This window comes from Centruroides sculpturatus, unplaced genomic scaffold, assembly GCF_000671375.1.
Source record: "Centruroides sculpturatus isolate CEXI.00-Female unplaced genomic scaffold, Cexi_2.0 scaffold406, whole genome shotgun sequence".
In the NCBI taxonomy this organism is placed as follows: Eukaryota; Metazoa; Arthropoda; class Arachnida; order Scorpiones; family Buthidae; genus Centruroides; species Centruroides sculpturatus.
The window spans coordinates 40,193-53,724 of record NW_019384754.1 but is presented as its reverse complement, the minus strand read 5'-3'; the positions used below and the strand labels follow the sequence as shown (position 1 = coordinate 53,724).

At 38.1% G+C, this 13,532-nt stretch overlaps 1 protein-coding gene across 1 annotated transcript in view; it reads right to left on the bottom strand.

The window, feature by feature from the left end:
- Positions 1-5,002, bottom strand: part of LOC111628656 — a 40,082-nt gene extending 35,080 nt beyond the window's left edge. Inside the window, exon 1 of the mRNA XM_023372483.1 lies at positions 4,105-5,002. Coding sequence (XP_023228251.1) covers positions 4,105-4,950 — 846 coding nt within the window. The 5' untranslated portion in view covers positions 4,951-5,002. The remainder of the gene's footprint in view (positions 1-4,104) is intronic.
- Positions 5,003-13,532: the final 8,530 nt, after the last annotated feature.

Here is a 13,532-nt window from a genome sequence, read left to right as displayed (position 1 = left end):
ATTGGCGTCCGCGACAGGATTTTGTCTGTTACGGGTAAAAAGGGAGAGGTTTGTAAGAGGATTATATTATGCTAGTTTGCATAACTTGTAAACATAATGTATATATATTTATTGGATAAGGATTATAGCATGTAGGCCATAAGTTAAGAATCATTACTGTAATTGGTTAATTTTAGTCATAGATTGTAAGAATTTAGTTATTAGCGTCTGTACGAACATTGTTGGGATGGAAGAACAAGTAACGAGCGGAACACAAGCACGTGTAATGGAGGAACCTGAAGGTGTGCCAATAGTGACGGGATTCATGGGGATGATCCCTTGTTTCTCCCACCTACCAGGTGATACCTTGGACATACACCGATTTCTTCTAACGGTCGAGAATGTAACCTCACTTGCGAAATGGGACGAGAAAGTAAAAATATCCGTAATGCAAGCAAGACTGAAAGGTGAGCCTCTATCTATTTTTTTTATCTGAGAGAGCAAGGCGTAGTTAGCTATAGTGAAATAAAGGAGGCCCTCATAAAGTGTTTTGGCCATAAGGAAAAGGGGCAAAGTCAATTTAGTTTAGTCCTTAAGGTTAGCCAGAAAAGAGGTGAAAGTGTATATGAATATGGAAGCCGCATTAAGACATTGTTTTCCAGAGCCATGACACGAAATCCTAGTCTGGCAACGTTGCGGAATAATTGCGTGAAAGAGTGTTTTATGAAAGGATTAGTCCCGGAGATTCAAAAACGGGTTATGCAAGGACGGCCGGCTACCTTGGACGAAGCTATCTCGAAGGCTGAGGGTGAAGAAGAGATAGAGAACGCTTGCGAAAAAAGGGTAGCCTTAAGCGAGATACGCACGAATTTTGAACAAGGGAGTGAACTAAAGAACGAAAACCCGAAAGTCCATGAGCTAGAGATGCAGATGAAACAATTAACGGAATCCATGAAAGAATTGGGTGATTTCGTCAGAGGGATTAGAACCCCGGTCAATGTTAGGGGTGAGAGACGGAGGTGCTACACATGTGGTAAAATTGGGCACATGGCCAGGAGCTGCGAGCAGTGAAAGGATTTAAACTAAAGAACGGTCATCTGAAGGGTCAGGCTGATGACCGGTTCACACAACTTACTCTTACCAAGGGTATATACTTAACCGAGCATGGTCTACCGATTATTAAAGGGAATTTTTTTGATTGTGAAGTGCAAGGCCTAATTGATACAGGTGCAGAGAGGACCGTGGTAAGAAACGAGATTATGGAACGGATTAATATGAGGAATAGGAAATGCATGGTACGCAATGATTCATATATAAGTGGGATGTCCGGTGCTATCATTCAAAGCGATGAGGCTGTAGCAACTAGATGCATCTTATCCGAGAGCAATGAGATTGAGATCAACATTCCGATCATAAAATTTCCGAGTAGTGCGCCTTATGACTTAATTATTGATATGGATATCATTAGTCACAGCCCCGAACTCCTGGCGGGTTTGCTCCCTGCGATAAGGGGTAGTAAGGTGAAGGGTACCCTTAATTTATCCACAAATATTAATAAGATCGTTGACAATGACCTGTCTGTATGGAAATTGGACCACTTAGATGGCGAGGTCAAGGAGAGGGTATTAAATATATTGGGCGCTCATCATGACGCCATTGCCAGAAAGGTCACTGAGATATCTGGATCCAAGAATTATGTGCACCATGTTAAATTAACTTCCGATCACCCAATCAATACTAAGCAGTATCGCATTCCTTATAGCTATCTACCGCCGTTGAAGGAGAAGATCAGAGAACTGGTAGAGGCGGGTATTTGCGAGGAAAGCTCTTCAGTGTGGAACTCTCCGTTGCACGTTGTTCCGAAAGAGACCGGGGAAATTAGGCTAACATTAGATCTTCGCAAGATAAACGATATCACAGAACCGCAAATATTTCCAATGACCAGGATTGATGACATTCTCTCTCAGCTGGAAGGAAATATCTTCTTCTCCGTTCTGGACCTAAAAGCTGGGTACTTTCAAATCCCCCTTGCCCATGAGATAAGACATGTGTTCGCTTTCTCCACACCGTGGGGAAAGTACCAGTTGTGTAGGATGCCGCAAGGAGGAAAGAATAGCGGGAGGTATTTCCAGTTTGTGATGACGAAGGTCCTGGCTAGATTTATTGGAAACTGTTGCTTCGTTTTTCAGGACGATGTCGTTTTATTTTCAAAAACTTTAGACGATCATTTGGACCTACTTGATAAAGTCATTAATACCCTAAAAGAGGAAGGCCTTAAACTGAATCCTGATAAGTGCCAGATCTTAGCACGACAAGTGAAATATTTGGGGCATGTGATTAGCAAGGGAGGGATAATGCCCGACCCCGTGAATATTGAATCCATGAAAAACATCAAGACCCCTAATAGTGTCAAGGAGGTGCGGAGCTTTTTGGGAGTAGTGGGGTTTTTCCGGAGCTTCATTCCATCCTTTTCTGAGCTTGCTGCACCTTTGACTGAGTTGACAAAAAGAAATAAAAGGTTTAGCTGGAGTGAGAAATGCCAGAATAGTTTCGAGCATTTGAAGAAGGTTATCTCCCGCCCACCAATTCTTGCACATCCTGATTTTAATAAAGACTTTTACTTACATACCGATGCATCAGACCATGCTGCAGCTGCTGTCTTGGAGCAAAGGAATGGCGATAACCTTGTTCCTCTTGGTTATTATAGTAGGAGGTTCCAAGGTGCAGAGCTCCACTACTCCACCATAGAAAAGGAATGTTTAGCTATAGTCATGGCCTTAAGACATTTTAGACACCTGATACTGGGACAGAAGACCATCATATTATCTGATCACAAACCTCTCGTCTTTCTGAGCAACATACAAAATGGGAACCGACGCTTAATAAGATGGGTGATGGAACTAATGGATCATGATATAGAGGTAAATCACGTGAAAGGTGTGGACAATAAGGTAGCTGACTTCCTTTCCCGTAATATAAACGGTATTAACCATATGGATGTCAGGACGATAGATAAGGGGATTCCCAGCAGAGATGAGATAAGCAAGTCGCAAGATAGTGATAGCATTTTTGGTCCAATAAAGAGAGATATGATGAGGAGCAACGACTCAAATGAAAGTTTTAACGAGTATCGGGTTTTTAACGATTGTTTGTATAAAAGATTATTTCAGAGGGGGCGGAACCAGCACGCAGATAAGATGTGTGTAGGAAACGAACTTGCTATGGAACTGGTTACAGCCATTCACGAACAGCAATTGTATGGCCACTGGGGTGTGTTGAAAACAATGAGGAATGTGGAGAAGAATTATTTTGTAAGAGATTTACAGAAAGTGACCGAGGAGGTGGTGAAACAATGCCATAAATGTCAAAGATACAACTTGCATAGAGGCAAGGCTCCAATACAAGAAAATGAAAAGGCAGATGTTCCCTTCCAGAAAATAGCGATTGATATAATTGGTCCCGTAAAGGTGACAAGACGAGAACATAGTTTCATCTTAGTTGTAATCGACGTGTGCACACGTTTTCTCGAAGCCTTTCCACTTAATGACCAGACCGCTTGGAGTGTTAGCAACGTTATCTTTGATGAAGTAACAAGGTCTGTATAAGAAGGTCAGGACACGTGTGACCTACTTATTGAACCACCATTTTGGGGTATTTTGCGTCGCATGTTTTAAGCAAACTTGTACGAGCAGTCTGTTTTATACGACATTAATTAAACGAAAATTGCATAAATCCAGTGATTTTCAGTCGAAAATATAATAATAATTTTGGATGATTACGCAACCCCAATTTTATGTAACTTTTCGATCAAATAGTTTAAAAGAAACAATCATCTATATCATTTTCTGTCGCGATTGAAACTAATTAAATAGGTGCTAAAACTGATGCAATTACGTATATAGACACTTCGTAAAGTGATGCAATAACATCAAAAAAAATTTAAAGTATAATAAAGAATATAATAATATAACAAATTTATAATTATTTTTTAAAAGCANTTTTAATAGGTTTCCCAAATAGTGTGTAAGACATTGTTTGTGATATATCTATATGACCCAAGACACAATAAGCATATATATTAGTCAAAAAGAACCAACAAAGCAAAGACGAACAGGGTTAGTTATTAATAATTTGACTATTGATAGTATTGATGCTATTTGCAAGTTTGGTAAATGCTTTATAAATGTTTTCATCAGTCCAAATATCGGATAGGTTACCTGGCCATATTATGCCTCGTTCCTCCATAAGAAGTCTCAATTCTAATCTTTCTCTAGTAAACATAACACAGTGATAGAGGTAATGTTCCGATCCATCAGTTATGGAACATGTGGGGCATAAGTCATTCCCTCTATTAGTAAATCGTGTCAAATAAGAAGCAAATTTGCCATGATTAGTGAGCACTTGTGTCGTATTGTAGTTTGGGGAGAACCACTTTAAATTATAAAATTGTTTTAAGTTCGGAATAAATTTGTACGTTATATGGGAGTTATTTTCATTCCAATCGTTTTGCCACTTCATAAAAGTTTCCTCCCATATCAAGCGCTTTAGTGTCTTCATACTAAGTTTGTTATATTCAATTGATAGATTCGTGTTTTCCGCAGCTTGCTTCGCTAAGATATCCGCCCTTTCATTACCGGTGACTCCTTGATGTGCTTTAACCCAAAGGATTTTAATAGTACACGTAGAGATTCGTAGTAAGTTTCTAATCTCTTCAACTAAGGGATGTAGTTTGGAGCTAAAAATTATATTATAAGCTGAATAGGAGTCAGTGTACAAATGTATGTAAGCATTATTTTGGGTTTCTTTTATCCATGTAATAGCCATCTTGATTGCATATAGTTCCGCTTGGAATATAGTACAATTTTCATGTAGTCTAAAAACTTTATTATACGCTTCAATGTTATTGATATATACAACATACGAAGATCCTACCATTCCATCATGCTTTGAGCCGTCTGTGAAGATATCCATATCCGTATTGTGAGTTTGTATGTTATTACATTACAGAGGAATGATAGTTGTTTGTTTCTCGAAAACAAAAAGGCCATTCAATGTCATCATGTTAAATATTTATGGAGTCAACTTGAATATTTGTTCCCCATTTAATTTGTTGTAGTTTCCGTTTTTGTCTAATATGTTAGTCTAGGGGAGGTTTCTTGGCAATTACTTGGAGGCAGACGTTACTTACGGTGCGGAATGCTTTGGTTATTATTAATAAAGCCCTTCTTTGCGATGATATTAACCTTCTTTTAGAATGTACTTTTTCCGTGGCCCAACCCCAAGTTCCGCATGCATATGATATTATTGGGAGATATAAACTGTCGTATATGGTAGACATGGCTCCAGTCGAAAGTCCCCAATCTCGTTTGGCTACTTGAGAAAATGAGTTGAGGATAAGGCCCGTTCGATTAGTTATATGTTCAATATGTTTATCCCAATTTAGACGATAGTCTAAAATTACTCCGAGATATTTTAGAGTTTTGTTGACTTTTACAGTATTACCATTCATTTTGATGCTGGGTGGTCGTAGATAAAGATTCGCTCCACCTGGTCTATTAAATACAATTGCCTGGGTCTTTTTCGGATTAAATTCTAACTTATAATTCTGTCCCCATTCAAAAACTTTGCTTAGCATATTATTACTTTTATTTTCCAAATCTGCTCTGGATTGACCACCTGTAAGTAGTATTACGTCATCTGCATACGCAATACAACCCATATAATCAAAGTTTTCTTGTAAAAATGCATCGAACATGATGTTCCATAATATTAAGCAACATACCGATCCTTGTGGACAACCTTTAGTTATGTTCTTAAAGACCTGATGTTGTCCATATTGGAGAATGGCTGTTCGGTTCCTTAGGTAGTCTTGTAGTAGTTTATATATATTATTGGGACATTTTATCTTGCGTAATTGAAACAGTAATAGAGGCCACCAGGCACTATCGAATGCCTTAGAAATGTCAATGATGACCCCTATTACATATTTATATTCATTCAGTAGCTGTTTAACTTTACTAACTGTAGATTCTATAGCGTCTTCTGCAGACATTTGAGGTCGGAAACAGTATTGTTTATTGTTCAGACTATTATTATGTTCCACGTACCAGGAAAGCCTATTGGTTATGATTTTTTCCAGTATTTTCCCCATAACTGATATTAAAGAGATTGGTCTTTCACTGTTAGGTGCAACGAATTTTGGAACTGGTATTATTTTAGCTGTTTTCCATGCTTTTGGAAAGATGGCATTTCTTAAACAGACATTATATAAATTAGTAAGAAGCCGTGAAATAAGAAACCATAGCTTCTTGGCTAATTCTGGTGTTATCTCGTCCATTCCTGGGGCCGTCCCTACTTTTAGATTACTGAATGCTAGCCTGATCTCCATGTCGGCAATGGGAGGCATGTCTTCTGCTTCATATTTATCATTTATTGTTATTCGAATAGCTTTTTGCAATTCATTGTCTGTACTAGGGTCATCTTCAGGGCAATATGTGTCTAGCTGTGAAGACAGTTCTTCTATAAGTGTCCGTGGTTCAGTTCGATTTTCCAATGAGGTAGTCATTATTGTAGTTTTCCGTAACTTATTGCTGCATAATTTTGTAATATATCCCCATGGGTTCTTTGAGGTGATGGTGCAAAAATTCTGCCAACTGTGTGTTTTCTCTTTTTTAATTAGTTCCTTGTATATTTTTTGACTGCGAAGATACTCATTTCTTCGTACAGTACGTAATTGATCATTTCTGCAACGCTGGTACAGTTTTCTAATTTTCCTTGTTTTCTTACGCAACTCTTCTAATTCTTGTGACCACCATGGTACCGATTTCCTAACTGTTGTGCATTTTGGAATAAAATTATTACAAGCTTGTTGTAGTAAATCTATATTTTTATCAATTTGACTAGTAGCAATGTCTTGATCTATAGAGTAGTTGGTAATCCAATTTATTTCAAGGTAATCCTTCATTGCAATCCAGTCCNTTCTTAAAGACCTGATGTTGTCCATATTGGAGAATGGCTGTTCGGTTCCTTAGGTAGTCTTGTAATAGTTTATATATATTATTGGGACATTTTATCTTGCGTAATTGAAACAGTAATAGGGGCCACCAGGCACTATCGAATGCCTTAGAAATGTCAAGGCTGACCCCTATTACGTATTTATATTCATTCAGTAGCTGTTTAACTTTACTAACTGTAGATTCTATAGCGTCTTCTGCAGACATTTGAGGTCGGAAACCGTATTGTTTATTGTTCAGACTATTATTATGTTCCACGTACCAGGAAAGCCTATTGGTTATGATTTTTTCCAGTATTTTCCCCATAACTGATATTAATGAGATTGGTCTTGCACTGTTAGGTGCACCGGGTTTTGGAACTGGTATTATTTTAGCTGTTTTCCATGCTTTTGGAAAGATGGCATTTCTTAAACAGACATTATATAAATTAGTAAGGAGCCGTGGGATAAGAAACCATAGCTTCTTGGCTAATTCCGGTGTTATCTCGTCCATTCCTGGGGCCGTCCCTACTTTTAGATTACTGAATGCTAGCCTGATCTCCATGTCGGCAATGGGAGGCATGTCTTCTGCTTCATATTTATCATTTATTGTTATTCGAATAGCTTTTTGCAATTCATTGTCTGTACTAGGGTCATCTTCAGGGCAATATGTGTCTAGCTGTGAAGACAGTTCTTCTATAAGTGTCCGTGGTTCAGTTCGATTTTCCAATGAGGTAGTCATTATTGTAGTTTTCCGTAACTTATTGCTGCATAATTTTGTAATATATCCCCATGGGTTCTTTGAGGTGATGGTGCAAAAATTCTGCCAACTGTGTGTTTTCTCTTTTTTAATTAGTTCCTTGTATATTTTTTGACTGCGAAGATACTCATTTCTTCGTACAGTACGTAATTGATCATTTCTGCAACGCTGGTACAGTTTTCTAATTTTCTTTGTTTTCTTACGCAACTCTTCTAATTCTTGTGACCACCATGGTACCGATTTTCTAACTGTTGTGCATTTTGGAATAAAATTATTACAAGCTTGTTGTAGTAAATCTATATTTTTATCAATTTGACTAGTAGCAATGTCTTGATCTATAGAGTAGTTGGTAATCCAATTTATTTCAAGGTAATCCTTCATTGCAATCCAGTTTGCTTGGTTAAGTTTATCTTTTGTGCGCGCATTAAATGTTTGATTGATGCCAGAGTTGTCAATTATAATTTCAAAGGATATTAGAGCGTGATTAGTAAGGCTGTCCTCTTCTTGAACAATCCAGTTAGTAATTTTGGGGGACATGCTTTCGTTGCAGATGGCAATATCTATCCAACTTTCTAATGGGACAGAGTAAACTCCCAATCTTTCAAAAATAAACACAGGATCTCTGTCACTGGACAACAACCTCCTTAGATTTGGCCGTGGAGAAACCGGCAGAAAAAAAGGTATGTCGCCTAAATATATGGAAAATGCGGCCAGTGACATGACCACAAAATGGTATCGCGGGCAAGACTATTGTGAATTCTTTCGGAAGATGTAGTGTAGTAGCAAGAAAGAGCGATCTTTTTACCTTGTTTAAAATGTATATAAACGTTGCATTACTGTAGACCGCCTCATTTACCGCACGGCAAATAATATGAAGTTCGGTATCGACAGCCGCTTGGCTGGAAGATAAAAAGAAGGCCCTTCTTATTAAAAGCGAAATTGCCGCTTGATATAATGTTGTGGTTGGTATGCTGTAGCCGGGATTAGTGGAGGTACACCACTAAATTTGTGGAACACAGAGTACGTAATGCTATTCCGGGATTTAATAATTTTTAGATCCAAGAATGCAATTTCATTTTCTTTTTCTTTTTCCCAGGTAAAATTAATTGTGGGNCTTATCTGCAGGAAATCTGAACAATCGAACGTCGGTAGACTTACTTTTACAATTAGGTGCAACAAAATAACCCATTGCTTAACGTTTTAAGTACGTATATAAGTAATAATAGTCGACTCATGCAAGAACCACGTATGGTAAGTTCTATCGATGAGTCCCAAAATGGCCGCTGCCGCATAGAATCACAGGAGCGTGTCCTGACCTTCTTATACAGACCTTGTGAAGTAATATGCAGGTATGGTGTCCCTGAGGTGATAATATCAGACCGTGGGACAAACTTTCTATCATCCTTATTCAGCGACTGTTGTAAGTGGTTAGGAATCAGACGCAATATAACAACTGCTTACCGTCCATGTGCTAACGGCATGTGTGAGCAAGCCAATAAGTCCCTCATTGACATCATTGCCAAGGCATCAAATGAGAAAGATGTCGAATGGGATGACCTCATCCCATCTGTGTGTTTCGCCTACAACAATGCACACCATTCCTCTGTTAATGACTCGCCCGCCTTCCTATTATTTGGTATGGACCCACGCACACCCGACCTTGGTGTCGCACCAACTGCTATGACCTCAGATGAACGTAAATCTTACATTATCACGAAGTTACGCAATCTACGTGAATTGGCTGGTATGCAAGCGGAGTACCGTCACAAAAAAAAATTGTGACTATTATAATAAGGGAAGGAAACTGTTAAAATTCAGCAAAGGGCAAAAGGTTTGGGTAAGGAGAAAGGGAACGAAGAGAGATAAGTTTGCTCCTAACTACTTAGGTCCTTTTCAAATTACTAAGATTGTGAACCCCACTACCTATCGAGTCGAAGGGTGTAGCAAGAGAGATGTTGACACCGTGCATGTGGATCGACTCAAATTATGTTACGGGTGGATAAGGCCCGAAGGTAGGAGAAAACCTCGTGTGAGGAAGGTGAGAGATGCTGAATTGGAGGACGATGAAGAATGTCCTGACCTACATATATTTGGGAAACAAGGTGTTGGGGAGGGGAGTAGAAAAGATAATGATATACCTCATAATCCATCTAACGAAGATATTAGGGTTTCTCATTTCCCGGTCTTTTGCTTGTTCCAGGATCCCGGGATAAAAGTGAACTGTTTCCCGGGATAGAATTAATTCTTTTTAAGGTATACATAATATCTTGAAATCAAATGATATAATTATTTTCCATTTTGTAAAGTAATTTTAAAGTTCTGTAACTTCCAAAATCATATTAATAATGCTGTGTAAGGTCTATAGGCCTATAATAAAAATTACCTTTAAATAACGTAGAAATTTTCACAAATAGAAAAAAATTAATTAAAGTTTGCTGGAAACTGCATACAACAACAACAAAAAAAAATGTTTTGAATTGAGTTAAAAATTAAAAAAAATGAACTTCTAATTTAGAAGGTAATTTTCGTTTTTTAAATAAAATATAATACAAAATAATGCAAACTTTTATAAGATTTTTAAAAGCAAAGATGGCCAATACTCCGATAACTCACTCTAATTCTTATTTTAGTAATGAAAAGTCTTGCCATCAGGAATGCCCTTTCCGATTCAATTGATGTGATTGGAATAGTGTTTAATGCATTTAAGAGAAGACAGATATGTTTTTTTTCACCTGTAGCCTGAAAGATTTCGAGTTCGTTTTCGAGATTGTAGTACTTCTTTCGCTCTCTAGTATTCTTGATTTATCTACCTTGGCTGCTTNGCAACAAATAGTCTGTTATAGCAATGTAAGTAAAAATGTTAAAAAGTTAAAATTTTATAAAATGTTATTATATTCTTCATTAAATTTTACAAAATTTTATTAATATTCCAGAAACAAAGAGGAAACAACGAAGAAAACAATTACAATGTAAGTGAAAATGACCCTTCCTAAAGCGCGTAACTTAGCGACCACACTTGTTTCACGCGGCGTCTCACAGAATCCATTTTTTTTTCTAAAATTGTAAAATTATTGGCTTCGCTTCAAAAATTATTATTACATCTTTGTTTTCGCAATTTTCTCTACTTTCGAACAGTGTAAAATATTTTTATATTGGCACAAATGCTTTATTTGCATCGAATTTAATGTANAGATTTGGCCGTGGAAAAACCGGCAGAAAAAAAGTATGTCGCCTAAATATACGGCAAATGCGGCCGGTGACATGACCACAAAATGGTATCGCGGGCAAGACTATTGTGGATTCTTTCGAAAGAGGTAGTGTAGTAGCAAGAAAGAGCGATCTTTTTACCTTGTTTAAAATGTAGATAAACGTTGCATTATTGTAGCCCGCCTCATTTACCGCACGGCAAATAATATGAAGTTCGGTATCGACAGCCGCTTGGCTGGAAAATAAAAAAAAGGCCCTTCTTATTAAAAGCAAAATTGCCGCTTGATGTAATGTTGTGGTTGGTATGCTGTAGCCGGGATTAGAGGAGGTACACCACTAAATTTGTGGAACACGGAGTACGTAATGCTATTCCGGGATTTAATAATTTTTAGATCCAAGAATGCAATTTCATTTTCTTTTTCTTTTTCCCAGGTAAAATTAATTGTGGGATAAGTAGTGGCGATACAATCTTTGAATGTAAGAAAATTTTCATGGGTGTCCTGCCAAGCTATTAGAATGTCATCAACGTATCTAAGATATAAGAGGATACGTTATCGTAATGGGAAATTTAAAAATCTTGAATTCAATACTCCTGATAACTAACTCCGCCAAAACCGCTGAAAGTGGTGAGCCCATCGGGACTCCCTGCTGCTGTAGATATATTTAGCCCTTGAATTGGAAATAATTATTTTCGAAAATAAAGAGTAGATCTTCGCGTAGCTCTAAAACCTCTTGCGCTGTAAAACCCTTCCTGATTAGCAGCGCATTAGCAAGCATAACAGCTTCAAACTGCGGAATCAAGGGGTAAAGGGCAACTACATCCAACTTGTAGTAACTATACTCCTTTTGTGAAATGTGGTCTAGGACAGAAGATATGTGAGCCTTCGCTGCAACAGATGAAGATGTAACCAAACAAGAACCACCCTGCCTTCCATCTTGAAAAGGCCCTAGCCAGACTATTAAGTGGACTTCTACCTCCTTCCTGTTTGGTTACATCTTCATCCATTGCAGCGAAGGCTCACATATCTTGATTTGCCCTGCAATACCCCCACACTTGATTTTCCCCCTTTGTAGATCAATTTGTATAAGTATCTAAAACAACGTATCTAGCTCCACGATTTCGAGGCGTTTAACACATGCGCATCATAATCACGCATGTTTTGTTTAAAAGTCTTATTAATGTTCTATCGTTGCTTGTATTCCAAAACGTTAATTCGTTTGGAACGATTTGTTTTTTGTATTCAAAAAAGGATTTTAAATATTTTATCAACCTGACGAAGACGAAAATAATTATCGCCGAAAGCGCTTGTTGATTTAGCAACATTTTCTTGTAATTTAACGCTTATATGTTAAAAGTTTCTTCTAATAAACGATCGGCGTGGTGTCCATCACCGTATTATAGACAACTTTTAAATTTTTTTAAGATGCCCAATGGTCGATTCAAAAAGTTTCTGAATCAAAAAGGGGGAACGTTTAGAAATAGGTGTTTCTCCCATAGCATGGACAATGAGATAAGATGGTTGATTGGAGGAATTAACCTCCTTTGGCGGCAATGCATTGGCACATGTTTTTTTTTTAATGAATCCATATTTAATAATAACTATTCAGCTCCTAGTGACCCCCCCACCATGGGGCCCAACAACAGGATGCCTTCACATGGGTGATTCTCATAGACTGTCACACCAGGGTTTCCCAGAAGCTATACCCTCACAATACAGTCGAGAAGAGCACATCTTGTCTGAGTGTCCACCCAGTCTTCATCAATCAGTTGACTCCAGGCCGAGGTTAAGAATGACTCAACAACCAGCCGATTGACTCAAACAAAGCCTGATTTGAGCCTCCCGTTTATCCAAAGCAGTGTGTTGGGGACGTTATGCAATTGCCCCTCAACTACCAGGATCCCCCTTTCTGGCATACGGGATACCACGCACGGCAAACACGTGGGTAGGCATTCAGATCCCAGGGATGATAAAGAAAAGTTACTAAACCATCTCTGGGAGGTCCCCTCACCACGGACAGGAACCCACATCAAGGGGATAAGCAAAAACAACATAAATAAAACTCTAAAATAAAAAAATAAATAAATAAGTAGTCAAATATTTCTATACATATTATTGACTTTCAAAAAGTCCACTATGTTGTCCAGATTTGTCCTCTGGCCCGAAATCACTCTCAAACTTCCATTTCCGAAATGCTGTCTACGACTTTGATCGAGAGCAACGCAGTAGTAAAGTATGTGTTTTACACTTAGAAAGCAGTTGCAATACTCACATACTGCTGGTCTTCACCCTTCAAAAGGTATTGATAAGTCAACCGAGTATGCCCAATTCTTAAACGACTAAGAATAACTTCAGATCTCCTGTCATAGAATTTCTTGTGTCCAATTTTCTATCATAGGTTTGATCTTGTGTAGTTTACTGTGGACTTGTGCATTCCTCATATTTTGCCATCTTTCCGCTAGTCATTTTTTAACAACTAGCTTCAAATCACCTCCTTCAATAAACATTGTATTCAGAGGAGGTCTTGCAGACTTTGCAGCTGCGCAGCTTCTTCATTTCCTCTTATACCTACATGGCCTGGGACCGAACAAAATTT